Source organism: Mauremys reevesii, linkage group 2 (genome assembly GCF_016161935.1).
Source record: "Mauremys reevesii isolate NIE-2019 linkage group 2, ASM1616193v1, whole genome shotgun sequence".
Taxonomy (NCBI): domain Eukaryota; kingdom Metazoa; phylum Chordata; order Testudines; family Geoemydidae; genus Mauremys; species Mauremys reevesii.
Genome location: NC_052624.1, coordinates 129,091,929 through 129,115,825, shown reverse-complemented (window position 1 = coordinate 129,115,825; position 23,897 = coordinate 129,091,929). Strand labels below are relative to the sequence as shown.

The window sequence follows — 23,897 nt, the reverse complement described above, 5'->3', positions numbered from 1 at the left end:
ACAATATATTTCAGATAAATTCTCATGATTTGTTGGGGTTTGACTCATGGGTTTTGATCTGTGGAGCCTGGCAATACTGGGACAGCCTCCCTCACCTGGGACAGCCCTCAGATATCCATGCCTCACTCTCATCAGTAACTGCTCACCTCATCAATATGGAGCATTTGCTTGTCATTGCCTAGGACGCTCATGGGGAAATTGAGTCACTGACATGGGAAGGGATGCACATTGTCACTCTGCAGCTCAGGCACAGAGCCAGGGAGAGAAGTCAAGAGTTCAGGCTCTCAGCTCCACCCACCTTGCTGTCACCCCTAAATCCCACTCCTGTTGGGGGCCTGATGTGGCTGGGAGCCCATGTCATTCATAAACACATTTTGCAGTGAGGCTTGGCTGGTGGGTTCCATTCCCAACTAGACACAGTGCAGTTAATTGCCCTGCAAGGTGCCCACAGGGAGTCTCTGCACATAGAGGGCAGGGAGGGGATCTGTGCTGAGACCATCTCCCCACTCTGGAAGAGTGCAGCTGCCCTATGGCCCTTGCTGGCCCCCATCCCATGCAGCCTGAGCCATAGCGCAGGGCTGGGGCAATGCAGGGGGGTGCTACTCTTCTGCAACTCTACATCCACAACTGGACCTATCAATGGGCCATTTAGCCCCAGGGACACCATGGATTGAGAGCTCTGCACGTGCGGCCCATGCCTGAGCCCAGGGAGGGGGGCACAAGGAGAGCCCACTGGGACAGAGAGAGTAAAATGCATCCTGTAAGGTGCTGTCTGGGCCATAGGAGATGGGTGGGATGAGTTCTTGGGGAGCAGGATGCTGGCTCGCACTGCACTCTGTCACTCTGGCTGGTGGTGGGGGTGGGACCCTGCCTTGCACTTTCGGGAAGGGGGCCAGCAGATTCCAAAGCGATGGAATAGAGAAAAATGACCTCACAGCACAAATGGCCTGTGCAGCTGGCAGCAGCAACTGAGAGCCCTACCTATGCTTGGGAGCTGGGTGAGCACACGACCCCAGCCCCGCTTTCATGGGAACAGAGTGATCACCCCCATCCTGCATCACTGTCTGGGACAGTTTGGCCTCCTGCTGGCACTGGGCAGGGGTGCTGGCAGGTCAGAGGTATATTAATAGTAGGAGAAGGGAGAGAGATGGGGGGAAGCCAGGGGAATCTCCCCTGCCCTAGCTTCAGGCTCCAAGCAGGCTGGTGCTCTCTGGAAGGGGGGAGCAAATGCAGCCCACCCAGCAGAGCTGAGCATCATGGGACCATAGAGTCTGTACAGAACTGCCAATGGTGTCATTCTATGCAAAGTCTAATAGCTTGTTTGCATATATGTAAATAGCTTAGATATTACCATAAACTTCATCTTAAAAATAGTTTTAGTGCTGGCAAAAGGCATCAGCATGAGTGTCGTGGTACACAGAGCTCCGTTTGTATGCAGGACAGCTTTCCGCACATACAGCTCTGCCAGCTGCCCCCAGCATTGGTATGGTGTGGAGGTGCTGTCACTGGGGATCACCTGAGCAGCTTGTTCTCAATAGCCCAGACAGTTCCTGATATCTCTGCTGAGTTTGCTTGTTTGTGCAGAGTGAGAATGGGGGTGAAATTGTGAAAAGGGAGCTGGAGATGAGATCCGCCAAACTAATTTCACACTGGGGCTACTAATTGGCCATTAGCTAGGAACAGCTGTTAGTGCTGTTGTACAGGGCTAGATTCACACTGGGGAATAGCAGATGAAAGGCTCTGTAGCCCATTGGAAATGTGCTGGGTAAGTCCCAGCTGTTGCTAATGTCACACCTGCCAGAGAGAAGCAGTTTTCTGTTTTAAGGGGCAGAGTTAAGGTTGTCCAGCTAGCTGAAAATCTTTTCCTAGCCTTTGGATATTTGACTTTGCAACCTTAATGTTCTTGTAATGTTGTTTATTTGTGTGCAACTTCCTAGGTTCCTTTTTCATACAAAGATAAACACAAATTCTATTAAATGTAACTATAATGACTTCTTTATTATGCATCATCAGCAGGATTTGAACACTGAGCCTTCAGTATTGACTGCTGCACTTAAGCTACAGAACTGAGTACATTTGCTGGTAGCTGAATATCCTGGGCAGTGGGAACCAAGTGCTGGATCTGGGATGTTGTTTGGGGGTACCTCCACCCTCATATAGTGGCAGTTCCCGGTTGTTCCTGATGCAGTATCTGTTGCTGCTGCTGTTTTTGCAGTGTAGCTGCATGTCTGGCTCTTGAGAATGTTCTTGTTCAGTTATTATTTTGGTTGCTGTTGCTTTTCTGACCAGGAGGTCCTTAAAGGACATTTGGTCACCAATTTGATGACATTTGTTGTACTTCAAATGCAACAGGAGACCACATGAAGGTTGTTATCTCCTCCCCAATCCATAGAAGGTGTCGATGTCTCCTCCACAAATGGAAAATTAAAGAATCACTAAATTGTGATTGTGATGAAGTTCAAACTATGCAGCACATTATAGACAACTACCTCATTCATACTTAGAGTGGTGGCATAAGGGGATCCACCTAGCAACCCCAGAAGTATTAGAATGCTTTTTGAATGCTATAAGAAAGAAGATGAGTTTGGCTGCTGCCTATGTTTCCTGAGCAAGAGATGGAAAATGGTGATCGTTAACATGTTATATCTTAGCCAAACACAACAAAATTTCACAGAACAAAGAAGAGGCAATGTTGTGGCTCAAGGACTTTTCTGCTGCAGAATATCAAAGCTCAGCAGCACCAAAAGGCAGCAGTAGCAGTGGGGGGACGGACATGGGGCACTTGCTTGAGGATTCTCTGCAGCTTGAGGTCTTCAAACCACAATTTGAGGACTTTAATAACTCAGACATAGGTTAGGGGTTTGTTACAGGAGTGAGTGGGTGAGATTCTGTGGCCTGCATTGTGCAGGTGGTCAGACTAGATGATCATAATGGTCCCTTCTGACCTTAAAGTCTATGAGACTGTAGATGGGCCTGACTCACCCCTGTGGTGCCTCCTGCTGGTTATCCCAGGAATTAGCTCAATCCAGCCCAGAGCACCCTCCACAGGCCAGTGATCTGCCTTCCAGCTACCGGCCCCCATATCCCTCCCTGAACCCCAGTGCCCCTTTAACTGGGTCTCCCCCTCCCAGGAGAACCCCCACCCCACTATCCCCACTTTGCCTCAATATTGGCTACTGCCCAGTCTCCATCTAGGCCCCATTCACTGGGGCAGACTGCAGTATCCGCCACTCATCATCAGCAAAGCAGTTTGGACCTGCTGCCTTTGCCTACCCCTGGGCTGCCCCCTGCAATCCCCAGTACCTCTTGGCCTAATGCTAGGCCACAGCCTGGGGCTTTCCAGACTGGGGCTCCCCAGCCCTGCTCCACTCAGGTACTTTGTGTCTCATGCCCTGCAGCCGGGCCCTTCTCTCTCTCTACAAGCAGAGAAAGACCACTTTCTCCTGGCTTCCCTGGCCTTTTTATACAGGCCAGTTGTGGCCTGATTAGGGTGTGGCCCAGCTGCAGCCACTTCCCCAATCAGCTCAGCTTTTAGAGCTGCAGCTTTCAAGCCCTGCCAGGCTGCTTTTTAAACCCCTCAGGGCAGGAACGGGTAACCAACCCACTACAGAGTCTATGAGAGCTCCTCAAAGAAAGGAATCTTTTATAATGGAAAATTTTAGGCAACCTAAATATAAGGATACTAACAAACCCCCTATACTATAAATCCTGCCCTGCCCATGAGTTATCAGCAGGGTTTGAGTGCAGGATCTGTAGATCTACCACATAGACCACCTCCAGTTCAGGCATAGGAGCAATGGCTGGTGAATTGATGTTATCCAGCCATAGAGGAAGACACAGCACACACTTTGCCAGTAGGATACACAACTCTGTGAGACACCAGAGGAATGTTGGCTGTTAGGATTCCTGAGCTATGCTCATGGCTCTGGGTGCAAATTGTGGTCTAGTGGTTAGAGACAGCGTAGTTAAGTACATAGTTTGGACCATTCCTTCTGAAAGGCAGTATGACACAGTGGCTGAGGGCAGGTCTACACTAAGGGCGGGGGTCGAACTAGGGTACGCAAGTTCAGCTACGTGAATAGCGTAGCTGAATTTGAAGTACCCTAGTTCGAACTACTCACCCGTCCAGACGCCGCGGAATCGAAGTCCGCGGCTCCAAGGTCGACTCCGCCACCGCCTTTTGCAGTGGTGGAGTACCGGAGTCGACCCCAGCGCTTCCGGAGTTCGAACTATCGCGTCCTGATTAGACGCGATAGTTTGAACTCCGAGAAGTCACCGCGTCGACCCGGCTGGTAAGTGTAGACTAGCCCTGAGACTTGGCTTTGTAATATCAGAAACCTGGGCTTTATCTCCAGCTCTGCCTGTACTGACTGTATCCAATCTCCCAGTTACCTGAGTGGTGAAGTTGGTGCATGACAGGACAGGTAGACATGTGAGACCTTAGTTGGTGATAAAGGTTGTGGGAGTGCACAAAGGCTGATTGCAGTCAATAGAAGAACAGGGGCTAGAACTCCCAGCCTGCATCTCAGTGCCTCAGCCCCCAAATACAGCACATGATGTTTCCTCTGAGCTCCGGGAATGCGTGACAAACCCGCTGCATGTATGAATGTCATACGAGATGCATATCATTCAGCAGCTTTGCCCCGGCTGCCACACACTGGCCCGCTGCCCTGCCCCTCAGTTTGACTGACAGTGCAATGGCAGCTCCATGGAAAGAGGAAGATGTGGGAAATGGGGGTGAATGACACTGGGGGCCGGTGCAGAGGCCTCACAGAGCTCCTGATGGACACTGGAGTGGAGTGCCCTCTGGCATGGCTTGAAGCACCAAGTGAACATCCCCTCCCTGCTCTTCACTGACATCATTACTGCCCCACCAGCCCAGCCCATCCAGCCTGGATCCCGGCTGCTCCTGTCCCAGAGTCCTTGCTGTTTCCCTGCAACCTGAAGTCCCATACAAATCTACCTATCCATCTATCATCTCTTTGTGCATCACTATGGTAGCTGAGCCAGTAATGGGATCCCTTGCAGCCAGGTCAAGGACCAAACAGCCATGGAAAGTGAAGAGTGACTCTAGAGCAGGTACCTCCAGGTGCGGGTTGTTTAGTGGTTAGAGCACCAAGGGGGGAGGGGAAGGAGAGGAGGGGTCAGGACTCTTGGGTTCTATTGCTGGCTTTGTCCCTTAATCACTGTGTGACTTTGAACAAGCCCCAAGGCCAGTGTTCAACAGTGGCCTCTGATCTGCATCTTAAAAATGGAGGCATCCACAATCAGAAGCCATATTGTTCTTACCCTTTCTGTGCCTCTGTTTCCCCATGTGTATATTATGACTGGGTTGTTAGGGAGCTGGCAGGGCCTGTGTACAATGCAATCAGGCAGCCCTGTCAGGGCACCTCCCTACCAGCTACCCAGCATGTGGCTCTCAGACACCCAGCCAGCCAGCTCCAGGACCCCCATCCTTTTGCTGTGGTTGCTCAGGTCCCATCAGCACAGGAGCTCCCCAGTTTCCATGTTGAAGGCCTTTCCCCATCACATGGGTGGGCCCAGGCAGCCTTCAGGCATGGGACGTGGAGGGGGAACTGCCCTCATCAGCCCCAGCTGCCACGGGATCTTTGCTGCATCAGTCACTCAACCACAACACTCAGAGTCCTTCTCTTGCCCAGGTGCAGGGGCAAAGCACTGATCCTGATGGACTGTGCTCCTCTTGCCCTCTGCTTTCCTGACCTGGCTGTGAGGCATGGGACGAGGCTGGTTCCCCCAAGGGATTGTGGGTCCGTAACAGGCCGGGTGAGTCTCTCCTCACTGCCTTCCCATCAGGCAGGGCACCCAGTGCCAGGCCCTTGGTGAAATATCCCTCCCTCTGGGCAGCACACAGAAGGGCTCAGTCCCTGTGCTGGAGCAGAGCAGCCCCAGAGTCCTGGGCACTTGTGCTTGCAGAGGCCTCCTGGCTCTCCATGGTGAGAGACAGACTGCCCCAGACAGCGCTGCCTTCACAGGGATCCCAGAGCAGTGGCAGTGAGAGCTGAGCATGGGCAGGTCACCTGTGCTGCTCTGGTCATGCAGAACAGGGAGCAGAGCACTCAAATGCCATGCGAGAGCCACAGCACTCACCCCATGCCAGAGACACAGCTGCACGTACACAGGCCTCACAATCACTAGCTGAACAGCACACAAGCAGCACTGACCATCTGCTCCAAAACACAGACCCCTGCCCCAGAGTCAAGTGCTGTGATTTGGGTCAGGTCAGTGTCATCACTGGGAGCAGATTCTCTCTCTTCCTACAAGTCCATGATGAGGAGAAAACAGCTGAGCCCTGGCCAAGGAGACAACCTCTGCACAGGAGCCAGCTGGCTGCAGCTATGGGGTATACCCCTGGGCAGGTCAGTGCAGCTGCCATTGGGGGTTTCCATCTTCCCTGTGGCACCAGCAGATGCAACTGTCGGTGTGAATTGGCTGGGCCCACTGGGCCCCACTGTGGTTACGAGGCCCCTGCCACTTTCAGCCCCTGGGGCTCCCCAAGGCAGATAACTGTGACCAAAGGGTCTTTTGCTGCTCAGGAGCCATGGTGCCGTTCTGGAGAGTGGTGCTGTGCTCTTCCACAGGGGGTGTGGCTCCAGAAGGTCCCTTCCTTGGGCAGTGTCCCACAGCAATGACCATGTACAGAAAATCACTGTCTCTGCAGCATCACTGAGGGCAGGGGGCAGGGCCGGGTGGGGATTTGAAGAAGGATATGGAAGGGAGCTGATGTGGTGTCCAGTGATTACTCAGGCCTGGTCTAACTACACAGTTAGGTCAGTTTAACTACATCACTCAGGGCCCAGAAAAATTTCATGCCTTGTGTGATGTAGTTAAGCCAACCTGAGCGCTGGTGTAGACACCACTTTGGTGACAGAAAGAATTCTTCCATTGACTTAGCTACTGCCTCTCGGAGAGGTGGATTTACTACAGCGAGGGAAGAATCCCTCCTGTCTCTATAATAAATGGTCATACTACCACACTACAACAGCGCCTGTAAGAGCTCTGCTTTATTCTGTGTCAGGTTCCAATTTGCAACTAGCTGTGCACAACAAGCGCTTCACAGCGCCTTGCCAGGAAAGCTCAAGCCTTAAAGGCACAGTCCCCAATTCCACTGATCGAGCCCCAAACCGCAGATGCCCTCTCAACCCAGAGCATCCCTGAGGTTCATGGGATTAAGATTCCGTGGGCAGCAGTAGCCGCATTCCAAGCGCTGTGAGGGCAGAAGGCCCTGTATCACCCTCCTTTCCATGTGCCCTATCAGAGAGATAATACATGAGACACCTCCCCTCTGCTGTCACCTTCAGAGCAGAAGTAGCAAGTCCCCCAGGGCCAGAAATATGGGGAGGGGGCGGAGCGTCACGCTTAGCCCCGTAATGCCTGACAGCCCCTCCAGCTGCGCAGCACAGACTGAGCTGAGCCCTGCAGCAGCAACAGGAGAAGCAGGACAGCCTGCAGCAGTCAATACTGTGCTGCTGGAGAAGGTGAGAGGCTTGGGGCAGGCGGGGGAGTGGGGGTCATGCAGTCCAGTCACTGTCAAAGACAAAGGATAGGCACACAAAGAGGCATGACTAGGTATCCCCAAAACCAGCGCCAGAAAGCAGGGATAATGCACTGCACAACATGGAGCCCAGCAGTTCCAGACATCTGGCAACCAGTGCCATCTGATCAATGGTGAGATTGTTACGTGGCTTTATCCGGTGAGATCATTATGCAGTTCTGCCTGGTGAGATAATTTAACAGCTTTGTCCTGGTGAAATTGTTTCACAGTTCTATCCTGGAGAGATTGTTAGATGGGTTTGTCCGGTAAGATTGTTACGTAGTTTTGTCCGGTGAGATTGTTATACAGCTCGGTCTGGGTGAAAATGTTACACAGCTTTGTCCCAGTGAGATTATTACATGGTTCTGCCCATGGAGATTAAGAACTGGTTCGCTGACTGATTTTAAAAAGCCGAAGATAGATTATTAGGCCAGAAGAGACCACTGTGTTCATCTAGTCTGATTCCCCCTAGAACTTCCCTGAATTAGTTCCTGTTTGAACTAGAGCATATCTTTGAAAAAATCTTTCAATCTTGATTTTAAAATTGCTAGTGTTGGAGAATCCACCATGACCCTTGTTAAATTGTTACAGTGGTTAACTACCCTCATTGTTAAAAAAAGTACATCTTATTTTGAGTCTGAATTTGTCTAGCTTCAGCTTCCAGTCATTGGATCGTTTTATGCCTTTGTCAGCTAAATTGAAGAACTCATTATCAAATAGTTCCCCATGTAGGTACTTACAGCCTATAATCAAGTCACCGCTAATTTTCTCTTTGATAAACTAAATAGACTGAGTTCTTTAAGTATATCACTGTAAGGCAGGTATTCTAATCAACATACTTCTTGAACTGTGGACACCAGAACTGGAAATGGTAGCCCAGTAGCGGTCAGACCTGTGCCAAACACAGAAGTAATATAACCTCTCTACTCTGCTCTAGATTCCCTTGTTTACACAGCCAAGGACTGAATTAGCCCTTAGAGCACAGTATTGCACTGGAAGCTCATGTTTAGTTGATTATCCACCATGATCCCTAAGTTGTTTTCAGAGTCACTGTTTCCCAGGATAGAGTCCCCCATCCTGTAAGTATAGCCTACATTCTTCGTTTCTAGATGTATGACTTTACATCTGGCCATATTAAAACACTTACTGTTTGCTTGTACCCAGCTTACCAAGCGATTCAGATAGCTCTGTATCAGTGACCTGTCTTTTCATTTACCGATCCCCCAATCTTTGTGTCATCTGCAAGCTTTATCAGTAATACTTTGAAGATTGCTTGTAGGTCACTGATAAAAATGTTAAATAGCGTAGGGTCAAGAACTGATCCTTACAGGATCTCACTGCAAATGACCCTCTCAATAATGACTCCCCCTTTAGTATTACTTTTTGAGACATATCAGTTAGCCAGTTTTTAATCCATTTAATGTGTGCCATATTGAATTTGTATCAATGTCATGTTGAATTTGTATGAATAGTTATCAGTGGGGAACCATCATGGAATGGGGGTGTTTCTAGAAGGGTTCCACAGAAATTAGTACTAGGCCCGACGCTATTCAATATTTTTATCAATCTCTGGAGGTAAATATAAAATCAGTGCTAATAAAATTTGTGAGTGATACAAGGATTGGCAGAGTGATAAATAAAGACAAGCACAGGGCAGCGATACAGCGCAGTTTGGATCACTTGATAAATTGGGCCAATTCAAACAAAATGTTTTAAAATATAGAGTTCGGCAAAACAATTTTGGTGAGTGGTACAGTCACCACAAAAAATGCATTTTGGGGGCATCAAAACTAGTTGTGAATTTAGGTTGAAGTTGGTGAGTAGTTTTGGCCAGAAAAGAAAATGTTTCATTTTGATTCATTTTGAAACAGTGTTTTGTTTTAAATTTAGCTATTTAAAAAACAAAACACCAAAAAGGGTGAAACACATCTAAAAATGATCCATAACAAAATGAAAAAATGAAAAAAAAAATTTGTATTCAAAAGAAATGTTTGGTTTAAACAAAACTGACCCCCCCTTTTTTTTTTGTTTTGATGGGAAAAACTAAAACCCCCTCAGTTTTGGTTCAAACTGAACAGATAATTATTTTTTAGATTTTTATAGTTTGGGTCCTAAACCCCAAAATCAATTATTCACTCAGCTCCATTTTAATACAGCCAAATGCAAAGTTATACCCCTAGGAACAAGGAATGCAGGCCATGCCTACAGAATTGGGGAGTGTATCCTGAAAAGCAGTGACTCTTAAAATGATTTAGGGGATCATAATGGACAAGTAATTTAGCATGAGCTCCCAATGCAATGCTGTGGGAGAAAGGGCTAATGAAATCCTTGGATGTATAAATAAGGCAGTAGAGTGTAGGAATAGGGAGGTGATCTGTATCTGGCATTGGTGAGACCAATACAGGAATACTGCATCCAGTTCTGGTTTCAACATTTTAATTAGGATGTTGAAAAACTGGAGAGGGTAAAAGAGCCACAAAAAATGATTTGTGGATTGGAGAAGATGCCTTAGGCCTCCTCTACACTAGAAAATTAGATTGGTTTAACTACGTTGGTCTGAAAAATCCACACCGCTGAGTGGCATTGTTAAGATGACCTAAGTCCCTTAATAGACAGTGCTAGGTCAATGGAAGAAATCTTCTCTCAACCTAGCTGTTGCCTCTCAGGGAGGTGGATTATATATGCTAATGGGGGAACCCCTCCTGTCAGCTTTGGTAGTGTCTACAGCTGTGCAGCTGCAGTGGCACAGCTGTGCTGCTGTACTGTTTTAAGTGTAGACAAGCCCTTCGAGTGAAAGACTTAAAGAGCCCAATCTGTTTAATTTATCAAAAGGAAGACCAAGAAGTGAGTTGATTACAGTGTACAAACACCTCCATGGAGAAAAAATATAGGATACTAAAGGACTTGTTAATCTAGCATAGAAAGACATCACAAGAACCAGCTCCTGGAAGCTGAAGTCAGACAAATTCAAACTGGAAATAAGACACAAATTTTTAACAGTGAGGGTGATTCACTATTGAACGGAACAAAAAAAGGGAAGTGGTGGATTGTCCATCTCTTGAAGTCTTTAGATTAAGACTGTACACATTTCTGGATGATAAAAGGCAAACACACCATATCACCTGTGGGTGAACACTTTTCACAAAAGGATCACTCCATATCTGATCTCTTGGTCCTCGTCCTTAAAGGAAACCTGCACAACACCTTCACAAGATGAGCCTGGGAACTTAAATTCATAACTTTGTTAGACACTAAAAATCATGGTTTTAATAAAGACACTGGATTTATGGCTCATTACAACACTGGATTTATGCCCCTCCCCTTTTTTGTCATATGACTGCAGGAGTGTTTAATGGGCCCCTTCATCTTGAATTTGTTCCACTTTGTATATAGCTGTAACACTCTGAGGCCTGGTCTACACCATAACATTAGGTTGTCTTAACTATGTTGCATAGGGGTGAAAAGCCACACCCCACGGCAGTGTAGTTAAACCAACCTAACTCTCGTTGTAGACCACACTAGGCTGACAGAAAAATTCATCCTTTGACCTAGCTACCACCTCTTGGGGAGGTGGACTACTTATGTTGATGGGAGAACCCCTCCCATTGGCATAGGTAGCGTCTATACTGAAGCACTACAGTGGTGTGGCTGCAGTGCTGCAGCTGTGTAGCTGTAGCATTTTAAGTGTAGATCTAGACAGAGTACCTTTCCCAGACCTGAAGAAGATCTTTTTGTGCCTCGAAAACTTGTCTCTCGGAAGTTGGTCCAATAAAAGATATTACCTCACTCACCTTGTCTCCCTGGAAGATATGTTTTAGCCAGACAAGTTATAGAGCTTGATACACAGGTAACTGTGTGAAAGTGTGAAATTCTATGGCCTGTGATACATAGGAGGTTAGACTACATGGACCCTTCTGGCTTTAAAATCTATGGCTCTATGAACGTATGGTTACATAATTCTGTCTCAGTGAGATCATTACATGGCTCTGTCTAACTTTGGCTCCTGGGATGCATGGAGTGCCCCTTTTTTGACACTCATGTGGCAATCAGCCTAGTAAAAGCACAAGGACAATGTTACCTACCCAGGAGTAGATTCCTCTGGCGATAACTGTGGGGTGAGGGTACTGGCTGAGACTTTGTATCCCCATGGCTCTCTCCTATGCACAGATTCTCAGGAGCATTTTCTAAGAATGGGGGATTTTCCTGGAGTGACCTTGGCTTGCATTTTATATCCTCCCTCTTCTTCCCAACCACTGCTGCACCAGCTAGTGCTCTCCAGATGGGCCCGGCGCCGAACATGTGTGGACCCCCCTGGTGAACGATTGTAAAAGACAGGAGGGGAGGTCGGTCCCTGGAGCAAGGCAGGGGCTGGGGACAAGCACAATGGAACAGGAGGGGAGTGGACAGGATCCTCCCCTGGGTGCTGTGGAACCTGTACCTACCTCTCTCTGCTGGAGCTGGGTCTTCAGGAGCCAGTTCTCTCTTTCTCCAGCTGAGCTGCAGCTACTTCAGGCAACAGCAACTGCTCTTCCTGCCCTCCTGGCGGGGAGGCTGATTGCAGTTACTCCTGTAGGGCTAGTCTACACTTACCAGCCAGGTCGACGCGGTGAGTTCGACTTCTCGGAGTTCGAACTATCGCGTCTAATCTGGACGCGATAGTTCGAACTCCGGAAGCGCCGGGGTCGACTCCGGTACTCCACCACTGCAAAAGGCGGTGGCGGAGTCGACCTTGGAGCCGCGGACTTCGATTCTGCGGCGTCTGGATGGGTGAGTAGTTCGAACTAGGGTACTTCGAATTCAGCTACGCTATTCACGTAGCTGAACTTGCGTACCCTAGTTCGACCCCCGCTCTTAGTGTAGACCTGCCCGTAGTCAGATTTTTAGTGTCTGATCAGCAGTACTGACCAGACATTGCCAGGTCTGCTTTTTGACTGGACTTTCCTGGTGAAAAACGGACACTTGGCAACAGGGGCACTAGAATGGGGGTGGGGCAGGGGGCCATGGCCCCTCACTTTTAGCCCTCCCACATTTTTCCTGCCGTAAGGGTGAGCAACGGGGGGGCGGAGAGGAAAGAGCAGTGGGCAGGGCCTTGGGGGGAAGAGGCCAAGCAGGGGCAGGGCCTCAGGGCTAAGTGGGGGTGGAGCACGGGCAGGGCCACAGGGAAAGGGGTGGAGCAGGGGGATGGGGCCACAGTCTGGGCAGGGGTGGTCTCCTCCATTTCTAGGGAGCTTCCGGTGCTCTTGCCTGGCAACCATAATGGGTCCCTTCAGCATGTGGGCCTAGCACAATGGTGCCATTGGTGCCACCGTAGACCTGGTACTGCTCTCCAAAAAAGTCAGAGGCGGACAGATCTGTAGGTGCATGGAGTGTGGGATGTACTCAGGACCTACAGTAACTAACAGTAACCAATAATAATCGTTCATCCTACAGCGCCTATTTTTTGTTCAGGAAGGAGCTGAATTGCAGCTGTCTATGCAGTTATTGCATTTAATACAGTTCCAAGGACAACACAGCCAGACCATCTCCCATCCTCATGTACTACCTCAACTCCTAACCTGCCCAAGGAAGAGAGGTGGGCTAGATCCCAGGAGTGTGGCTCCCTATCACCCTGTTCTAACCCACTAGATCACACTCCTCTCCCAAAGCTGGGAATAGGAGCCCTGACTCCCAGCCCTGGTGCTCTAATCACACAGCCTTCCATGTAAGCATTAGCTGTATTAGCGATAATAATAGCATCGCTAGTGATCAGCTGAAAAGAGAGCGACGCAGTGTATGAGCAGGAAAGGGCAGGTGACCTGCCAGGCTATGGGGAAAGCAGACAGAGGCATGCACAGGGCAGGGAGAAGCAAAGGGGCAGTGCCATCTCTTGTGTGGGAGGTGGGTGCACCAGGAATATGGGTGATGTAGTGCTTCTCCAGGATGGTGTTTGGGGAAGAATTCCTCCCCTCAGCACAAGGGGTGGGTAAGGTTAGCTGGACTCTGAGGGGTAGCTGCGGTGATGCGGGCTCAGGCTGTGCTGCCCAGGCAATCAGCTTTCACCTGCTCCCCCCAAAAGGCCTGCATGTAAGGATCAGCAGGCAAATGGGTAGGGTCCTGCTGTAGGGTCAGGTCCTCATTGTCAACCCCAGCAGCTCAGGGCTCCGTGCAGCAAGTGCTGCTGTAAACTGGAGAATATTCAGGGGGAGGAGGGTCTCCTGTGCTGACAACTGGCAGCAGTGTCTCCAGGGGGGTTGGGATACAGCCCAGAGGGGGAATGGGGAGAAGGGATGGATTCATAAAAGATCTAGCCTTTCCCCAATTCCAGCTCAGCTGAGGGGAGATAAGCCCTGGCTAGGGGCTCTGGGGTCCTCATCCTCAGCTCTAGTTGTTGCACCATGTGCTCTGCAAATTGCAGCTTGTGCTTGCTGGCGTGGCAGGTGCCACAGAGGGTAACAGTGTTACCTGCTCAGCGCCTGGCACAGACCCACATCAGAGTGCACAGAGCCATGTTGGGAGGCTGCCAGCTGCAACCTGGCTCTGGTTCTACTCACCCCTCACCAAGGCAAAGAGCACTAGGCTAAACCCTAACCCTGTGACACCAGGCAAGAGTGGTGCTGCCCCTCTAGAGCTGATGACAGGAGAACCGCCAGAGGCAGGCCCAGCAACTCTGGAGGAGAACTGCTCTGGTAGAGGCTGGGCAAGCTACAGGCCTGATGCTGCAGGCCCTGTCCCTGAGGCAGTAAGGGCCCAATCCCACAAACCCTTAAGGTGTGTGTGTAACCTGAACTTCCTTTGGTAAAGACATTCCCGTGCACACAGGCTTGAGTCTCCCCAGTGACAGTGACATGTTCCCTGGTGGATCCATTTTCCTGAGATGATCATAATCATTTTAATTCCTACACTCTGAACCCAGCCCCTGTGCCCATCCTCACCAATGGGCTCACACCTGTCAGTGAGGACTCCTCACCTGGGCAAGGGCTGCAGCTGATCCTGAGAGCAAGCAATGCTGAGCCCCAGCCCATACAACAGGGTTTGGTGGGTTCTGGGGGTCCTGGCTGCTTCTGTCAATTCTGGGTAAATGAGGGGGGAGGGGTAGGAAGGGTGTGATTTTTTTGCACCCCTGACTGGGGGCAGGTTTCCAGAGATGCTCTTAGCTGTGCTCACTGAGAAGCTAGCCCCAGCTGGGGATGCTGAGCCCCATCACATCTGGCCCTGAGCTCTTGTGCAAATCTGGCCCTTAGAGCTTTCCCCAGCTCTAGCAATTTCATGGCTAAATCACTAGATTCCAGAGCTCTGGTGTAATTTAGCAACAGCAGAGGGTGCGGGGAGCATGGAGGAGGCACAAGCTTTGGCTTCTGATTTAGATGAAGCGCTGTAAACCCAAGGGAAAAGGCTACAGACCTGTTATTCTTGCTCATTCTCCCAACGCTGCACCTGCCTGTATAGCAGCATGCTGCCCCTCACTCAATAGAGTCAGAGTTTTTCAGGGCAAAGGTCCCAGCAGGCCGTGGGGCTCTGATCTCTTGTGTCTGGCTTAGACACTTGGGGCAAGGGGCTCTGATCTACCAGTCCAGTGTGTACCACAGTCCAGCCAGGTGACTAGTGCTGCTACCTAAGGCTGGGACCTTGTTAGCTTGAGCTATAGAGGATGGTCTGTGCTGCTGGCTCAGGATCTTTGCCCACTGAGGTGCTGTGACTGGGGGGGGTCATTATAGAGACCAGAGTCTGCACTGGGCCGGGTTGTGGGGGGCAGAGGAACTGGATCCTGCCCCCAGAGCATCGTGAATGGTGAGCAGCTTAGAAGCACTGAAATCCCAGGGTGGAGCAGGAGCAGAGCCAGGGGCCTGGCAGGAAAGCAGAGCCTAGAGACAATTGCCACAAACAGCATAGGGCAGATTCGGGTCCCATGGCACTGCACCAGTTCCTGAGAGAGGACTTGGAGCTGGGGAGGGAGAAAGAGGGTAGAGTCGCACAGAGCTCTACACCCAATGTGCCCAGAACCAGCTGTGTGTCCAGGTCTCTGGAAAACTTGGCATGAGAGTGAATGCATCAGTTAACCCTCTGATGTCATTTGACACGGGATAGATTAGATGATAGCTTGGTGCAAGGCATCTAATCACTATACAATGACATCCAAACTTCAGATCACACAAGTCAGAAATAATCAGTTGAGAGTTTGGGTTCAATGGACTCGAGGGGCTGGGCTCTGCCCTGATTCCCACCACTGTAAATCCAGAATGACTCCATCCACCCAGTGTGGTTTGCCCTGGCTGCTGGCATCAGGCTGGCAGAAACCAGTGAAGCTCAGGGTGACAGCATGGGACAGATAGACGGGGTAGAGGCCCTAGGGTAGAGCAGAACCAGAGCTTAGCTGCCATGACTGAAAAGAGGCAGCTGGACATGGACAGACTCTATGGCTCTCTGGAACCTGTGCTGCCCAGTGTTACCACTAGGGCCCCCCAGTAGGGCCTGGCCAGGGCTAACCAGTACCAGGTGAGGGCACCCCCAATCAGAAGGGATCAATTCCTGGTCTCTGGGAGTGGGAGGGTATCATGAGTTGGGTATTGCTCCACCCCACCCCCGCCACTCCCTGTAAAATGGGTCTGAGACGCTCAGGCTTCAGGGGTCAGAGTCAGAAGGAAAGTGCAGTGCTTCTGAGAGGGCTCTGCCCGCTCCAAGCCTGGAGGCACCAGACACCTTGAATGGCACAGCTGGCAGGGAGGGACAAGTATGGAGCTGCAGGTCAGGGTGGTGCCACAACCTTCCCAGCTGGGCAGGAGGGTGCTCTGTTCAGTGCACAGGTGGGGCTGGCTGCCAAGGAATTTTTGGTGCTGCCATGCCCAGCCAGAGTCCCCAGGAAAGCTGGGGGACATTTTTGTACCAAAATTTTTTTCAGCAAAAAATGCAGATTCAGTAACATTGAAACATTTTGAGAATTCGTCAGTTTCACAGAGTTTTGTTTTGAAAAAAACAACTGCACAAATTTAAATGTTTTGATTTTTGAGCTTGAAATTGTCAATGAACCAAAAAAAAAAAAAAGCACTTCTTCCCCCAGCATTAGTCCCAGGCACCCCTGAGTGTGTCCTGAGCAGAAAGGGAGCAGTCACTGGATCCAAGTGTGGACGCCTCAGGAGACATGTCAGGGCAGGTGGCCATTCCTCACAGCCAGAGGCTGTGCAGTGCCAGGCTTTACAGATCTCTCAGGTGTGCTGAAGAGTCAGGCCTCACCCCTTTAGCCACTGTGCCTCTGGCAGGATCCCTGCAGCGCATGGGCTAGCAGCACATGAGAGGCACTGTGTAGGGCTGCTGTGCCTTTGGCTCTTACACAGCATCTGCAATAGGAAGGATCCACCTGGGCAGGGTTTGGGGGATTTTCCCCAAATACTATACACAGCATGCAAGGCCTAGCCACATCTACACACCGCTGCTCTGGTGGGGGTTTGGTGGGTTCTGAACACAGAACACAGTGAGCGCCCTGTCCATGGGATAATCTGTCCACTCCCCCATTAGGTGGGGTCTCTCCAGAAGCAGCTAGAAGGGCTGCTGGAAGGGCTCTAACCCAGCTCCAAGCCTTATTCTGAGCCAGAGGGACCCCACACCTGGGATGGAGAATGAGGCTGGCACATTTAAGCCTCTTGCCATGTGCAGCGGTGATGGCACCTCCACTGATCCTGCCCTCCACTCACAGAGCTGGGTTGGAGAGGCTTGGGAGGGCTGTTCCTGGCAGCAGTCCCTCCTCCCATCGGAGGCAACATCTCCTTGGCCTGTATGAGATGAATGGGAGTCTCAGCTGGGTTCCCTCTGGACAGTGCCCATTCCACCCAGTGCTAACCAGCCCCTCGCCCAGGACAAACAAAGGGGGATCAGGTCACCAAGCCAGTTCTCCCCTCGCCTGTCACTTTGTGCCTGCAGTGCAGAAGGCTGCTGAGCAGCCAGGGCACCATCACCTGGGTGCCGGGCTAGGCACCACTCCCAGCAGGCCCCAGGCTCCCGTAGAGCACCTAGGGACGGAGTGGTGTATAAGGTGCCAGGTCTGGCTCTCTCTGGCCAGTGGGAGCTGCCGTGGCTCAGCCTGCGGTGTCTCTGCAGGACTCAGTGATGGCCCAGTGCCCAGGAGCAGCAGCATTGGCCGTGCTGGACGAGATGCTGGAAATCACGGCCCAGAGCCTGGTGCGCACCGAGGTGGCTGAGCACTACCAGGTCATCCGGGAGCTGGGCAGGGGCAAGTATGGCCATGTGGTGCTGGTGACACACAGGCAGAGAGGTAAGGAGCTGCCCTCACCTTGGACCTGCACCCCTCCCCACCTCTGCTCTCTCCGACCCTCAGCTCCTCTCTCCTACTGCCCTGGGTCAGGCCAATGGTCCCATCTAACCTGGAATCCCTCCCTCTCACTGCTCCAGATCAGACCAAATGGGTCCATCTAGTCTGGTATCACCCACCCCCTGCTGCCCCAGGTCAGACCCTACCCACCCAGCGTGCAGCTGGCTGGGCCCACTCTCAGAATGGCCATTCCTCTTAACCAGCTCCTACAGTGAACACCTGCCCTCAGGATCTGGCTGGAGATCCCCTGTGGCAGTGAGTTCCATGGTTCCATGCCCCATGGCTGCCCAATGCCCTGCCTGTCTGGCCATGGTGTGAGCAGCTTTTCAAGGGGAGCTTAACCTCTCTCCCGCATCCTCAGGGACCCCCATGGCTCTCAAGCTGCTGCCCAAAGCTCACACCAAGCTGCACACCTTCCTGTACGAGTACTGCGTGGCGCTCTCCCTCGCCACCCACCCTGCCATTATTGGCATGTTTGGCATTGCCATTGAGTCCAGCCAGCACTACGGCTTTCTCTACGAGCCAGCACTGCACAGAGACCTCATCTCCATCATCAAACCACGGGTGAGTGCCAGGAAAGGGAATGAGATATGGGGCCTTCTCCTGTAGGAGGCACTAGTACCCATCTGGCCAATCTGTGGGAAACTAGCTGGCTTAGGGGGTGTCAGGATGGTGCTTTCCCCATTAGGGGGCACTAGCTCTGATCCAGCCCCAGCTTGTGGGACTGGCTGGCTGAGGGGGGCAGGGAATGGGCCCTGCCCAGGGAATGGGCATTGCCCCACTAGGGGCACCATCTCCTCTCCAGCCCCAGGTTGGGGGGAATGACTGTACCCAGAGAACCTCCATCTCCAACATTCGAAGTGCCAGAGTCTCCCCTGAATGCAAAGCTGGCTGGTGCACGTTCGGCTGGCGGGGCTGCCATGGTGCTGTGGGTTGCAACATCTCCTCTCTTTGTCACTGCCCAGGATGGGATCCCCGAGCCAGCTGCCAAGCAGTGTGCCAAGCAGCTGGTGAGTGCCCTGGAGTTCATCCACAGCCGGGGGCTGGTGTATCGAGACGTCAAGCCCGAGAACGTGCTGCTCTTCGACCCTGAGTGCCGGCGCATCAAGCTGACCGACTTTGGGCTCACTCGGCCCAAGGGCACCCGGCTCAAGCTGGTGGCTGGGGTGATCCCCTACACTGCTCCAGAGCTAAGCAACACCACCAGTGCCCAGGGCCTGCCCATCGATGCCAGCCTGGATGCCTGGGCCTTTGGTGTGATGCTCTTCTGCCTGCTGACCGGCTACTTCCCCTGGGAGCAAAGCCTGCCAGCTGACCCCTTCTTTGAGGGCTTCATGCTGTGGCAGGAGTCAGGCCTGGATGAGGACTTACCATGCCATTGGAGGCGCCTGACGGCTGAAGCCACTCGCATGCTGCGGAGCCTGTTGGTCCTGGATCCTGCCCAGCGTAGCCCTGTCAGCGGGGCCCTGCACTACGTCGACTGTCCCTGGAGAGTGGAGAACTGGCATGGTGAGGAGCAGGCTGTGGGGTCCTAGAGAACCTCCTTTGGGGGAGTGGAGGCCATCCCCTTGTGGGGCCTGTCTATAGGATGATCAGTATCTAAGGCCCTACAGCGTGCCTCCAGCAGGACAGGAATACATTGAAAGGGGCTGTCAAAATAACAGCCATGGCAAGATCTGTTCCAAAGCACTGAGCTCCAGATCCTGCCAAATCCCACACAGGTGCCAGTTCCCACTGGGCACTGATTCCCCAGCAGACACCAATCCCCCTGGGTACAGATCCACCCTGGCTGCTGATTCCCCAATTGGTGCCACTTCCCCCCGCCCACGTGTTGATCCCCTCCAGGCACCAGTTCTCCCCCAGGCACTGATTCAGCAATGGAAGCCAATCCCCCCCCCCCAGCTACCACACCCCGACCCTGATAAAGGCAAGTCTCATTGCTGTGGGGAGCACATCCCTCTGGAGCAGTTTCTGTGCACCGCAGCCATTGCATTATTACAGAAATAGAGATTTATTCATCAATAAATTCCCATCTGTGGCTCTTTTTCACTTGTAATAAAATCTCCAAGCAGGGGCCCGTATAGTGTGTGAGAACGGGTTACAACGGGCTCCCTCCCTGCTTGGGGGCTCTGCCCAGGGTCCACTGCAGCGTGCCAGTGCGTAGCTGGGGGACAGGTGCTGGGGAGCTAAGGGGCTGGAAGGAGGCAGCTAGAGGATAGGTTCTAGGTCTGGCAGGAAGCGGGTAGATGGGTATTGGGGGCGGGAAGGAGTTGCGGGGGGGCTGAGGGGCTAGAATGTGGTTGTCGTGGGATGGGTGCCAGGTCTTGCTGGAAGTGGGTAGCTGGGGACTTGGTGTTGGGAGATGTAGTTCTGTAGTGCCCTGTCTCTCGCTCTCTGTCTCTATCTAATAAGTGTCCAGCTCAGCTGCCAAGACCCCTTGCAGCAGGGCTGGGAAACTGTGAGCAGAGAGGCAGCCAGGCCTGGCTGTGGCTGCTTAGAGCATGAGCTGGGTCTGGGATTTCCAGCAGTGACCTACCAGCGAGAGTCAGTCACACACACAAAATTCTCTCACCTCTCCTGGGCCAGTTTGTTTCATTCTGTCTTAAATGGACCAAGGTCAGACTCCAGCAACAACCACCACAGCCACTCCAGCCCATCTCTGCTCCTGTTCCCAAATGGACAGGTAATACCAGCCAAACAGATTGCCTGGCAGGTGCTTCCCCTAGAAAAGCCTCTCCAGCCAATGGGAAAGGGCTAAGGGGATTGTTCCAATGGGAGCCAGAGGGAGTGTGTTCCTTCCCAGTGCTATCACTGTTTCTTCCCCTTTGCTGTGTGTTTGATAATGGGCTGGTAGGGTGGTTGTTACAGTGGGAGTCTCCAGGGTTGGCTTTGTACAAACCCTCAACCACCATTACCTGCCCAGTGTTGGAACAATGATCATTAAGGCTTTCGTTACTATTGTAGCCCTTTAGCACTGGCTGGGACAGTCAGTGCAGGGGGGTGCTTGCTCACAGTGGGTAGGTGAGAATGAAGCAGGCATGACAAGATGGGGGCAGAGCACCACGTGCAATGCGGGGCACTTGGCAGTCTCAGGCATGCCATTAGCGTAGGTGTCACTGAGATATAATGTTGGCAGGGATCGGCTTCGCTAACCAGAGTAGGGGTCAAACCCTGCAGTATGAGTAGCTCAGTATCTGTACGAGCGCCATTAGGCCTTTCCCATCCCATAGTCACAGTCAGTGTGGAGAGAGCTCAGTATTATGTCACCAGCCCCACACCAGGATCAGGCCCCAACATACAGAGGCTGGCTTCAAAATCATGAGATTTTACACAATAATCCATGTGGGGCCTTTTGGGGTTGGAGCCTTTAGAGGGCCTTGTTTGCTAGCTTTTCTCCCCACCCCAAGAGTGAGAAACAGAGTTTGTTTTGGAAGCCGAGATTGTCCTATAATCCCATGACATGCTGAAAGTTGGCAGCACGGCAGTGTTGGATGCTGGGGCAGAGTTAAACTGGTTAAGTCAGAGCTCCAAGTGGAAGGTGGTATTTTCAGAGGGGGCCCAAGTGCACTCAGCACCCAGCTCCCACTAACGCTATGCGATCTAGGCACTGAGACTACTCTGAAAACCCCAGGCTTAGTGTACAGGAACCACATTTTGAAAAGGGGCCTCTGGTGTAGGGTGTCTCATAGGGGAAGGAGAAGGGGTAGGGAGATGATTTTTACCTCTGTACCTGGCATTATTGGTGAGATCAATACTGAAATAAAGCATACAGTCCTGGAGTCTATATTTTAAAAGCATGTTGAAAAATTGGAGAAGGTGCAGAAGAGAGCCACAGAAATGATTCAAGGACTGGAGAAAATGTCTTAGAGGGGAAGACTTAAATCTAAGCTCAATCTGTTTCATTTATCAAAAAGGATATCAGGAGATGATTTGATTATAGTGTATAACTACCTCTGTGGGGAGTGTCCTGGAGAAACCTGCGTGTGAAGTGGGGCTGCCCCCATTGGCCCAGTGCGGGGTTGGTACACCCCAGCACACAGTCGTTGGGAGTCCCTGTGGGATCAGGTAATTGCAAGAAGTAGGGCTCAGGACCCCAGCCCGGTCAAGCAAACCATCAGTCCTCAGCCCCCACAGGGCAGAACAATCAGTCTGTCTGTATCCCCCGGGTGGGGCAGAGCAAACAAACAGTGGCCACACCTAGTGGCAAAGTGGTGGGGGGTAGGGGAACCCAGGCCCATCCTTCTCCACCAGGTTCCTACAAAGCAGGAAAATTCCCTGTTAAGGGTTTAAGTGTCAGCTTCTACTACATTCCAACGATCACTTCCTACCACAAGGTGCATCTCGGACATCTCCCTGGCTGGCAGCAGCTCGGTGACCCACTGCTTGGAGAGTTGCAGGCACCTCTATAGGAGCCCGCAGCACATGTCCTTCCTCCTCCTCAGCCAGCCCAGACTGAGCTGAGTTGTCTTCTTTTATCCATCCCTTCTACCTGGAGCGTTTGCAGCTGGGGTCAGGGGGTATGGTCTCCTGGGTCCACACTGATTGGTCCAATCCCGGTGGCCCAGTGGGGGGTTGGTACACCCTACCACAGGGAGAAAAAACAGGGTACTAATGGGCTCTTTAATCTAACAGAGAAAGATAAAATAAGAACAAATGTCTGGAAGCTGAAGCCAGACAAATTCAAACGGGAAATGAAGCACATTTTGTGTTTTACTAGTGAGGGTAATTAACCATTTGACCACGCTATTAAGAATGCAGTGAATTCTCCATCTCTTGGTTTCTTCTGTATTATGTACTGTGGGCTGAGTAACAACATGAAAGGACTTCATGATTGCAAAACTAAACTGGGTTATTGTTTTTTTTAAGAGAACTATTTACAGAGATGCTGCAAAGACATAGCTTTCTAGCCATGTGCAAAGAATGACTTTCTGCTCCCTCCTGCAACCGGTCTCCAACTTTGTTACAGGTTGCTATATCTTTCCTTTTAATAATTGTTGATATTGTTTTGTCTTTGTGCAATGTGCAAGAATTTGCTGACTTGCTAGGACCAGCAGTTACTAGTACATAGCACACTCTAGGTATGTGACCTTCACCATTCCATTGTAGCCTGCTAAGCCTCATAGTCCTTCAAGTGTGCTGGTCTTCAAACCAGCCTCCCACTTGTCATTTGTGTTATTGCTGTTTGTAGGACACTTACTTCCACACTGTTGCTGGTCTGCTCTTACTGTTGGGTGCTGTCCTGTTGGTCCTGTGTTGCTCATATACCTAGTTTCTGACTGTCGTAAATCAGACCAGCTGATGGCAGAGGCTCTTTCTATGTTCTCCAGGTCCTGGCCCTGGGCCTATCTGTCTGCGTGTGCCAAATGTCTGCCGCTACTCCACAGTTGTCTTCAGTTTCATCACCACTTCTGTCCTGAGTCTGTAACTACCTCATATAAACTGATCACAGTTCTTGCCTGAATGTCGTCCAGATAATCCACCTCATAGAAAGTTGGAGCAGTGACCTACTGTGACCATGTAGTTCCTTTCATTAAAAGTGAACAGGTCTGTTTTGACCTTTTCCCAGGGTGGGGCAGGGATTTCGTGAGGCTGCATAGTCTCCCTCTGTTGTTGATCACCATGGGAGGAGGCATAGCATTTGACACGGTTCCACATGGGGAATTATTAGCTAAATTGGAAAAGATGGAGATCAATATGAAAATTGAAAGGTGGATAAGGAACTGGTTAAAAGGGAGACTACAACGGGTTGTACTGAAAGGTGACTTGTCAGGCTGGAAGGAGGTTACTAGTGGAGTTCGTCAGGGATCGGTTTTGGGACCAATCTTATTTAATCTTTTTATTACTGACCTTGGCACAAAAAGTGGGAATGTGCTAATAAAGTTTGCGGATGACGGAAAGCTAGGAGGTATTGCTAACACAGAGAAGGACTGGGATACCATACAGGAAGATCTGGATGACTTTGTAAACTGGAGTAATAGTAATAGGATGAAATTTAATAGTGAAAAGTGCAAGCTCATGCATTTAGGGAGTAATAACAAGAATTTT

General features: G+C 51.1%; 1 protein-coding gene and 1 long non-coding RNA gene across 2 annotated transcripts; one reads left to right on the top strand and one right to left on the bottom strand.

The window, feature by feature from the left end:
- Positions 1-2,561: 2,561 nt before the first annotated feature.
- LOC120399352 lies at positions 2,562-3,437 on the bottom strand. The gene is made up of 2 exons (XR_005595104.1): positions 3,304-3,437; positions 2,562-2,604 (listed from the first exon to the last, which is right to left on the bottom strand). It is a non-coding gene; the product is annotated as an uncharacterized LOC120399352 (long non-coding RNA).
- A 3,951-nt stretch (positions 3,438-7,388) lies between these two features.
- On the top strand, positions 7,389-19,742 carry LOC120397284 (serine/threonine-protein kinase SBK2-like). The gene is made up of 4 exons (XM_039522980.1): positions 7,389-7,496; positions 17,621-17,795; positions 18,214-18,416; positions 18,818-19,742. The coding sequence occupies exons 1-4, from the start codon at positions 7,389-7,391 to the stop codon at positions 19,385-19,387; spliced, it is 1,056 nt and encodes a 351-aa protein (XP_039378914.1). The 3' UTR covers positions 19,388-19,742.
- The last annotated feature ends 4,155 nt before the right edge of the window (positions 19,743-23,897 follow it).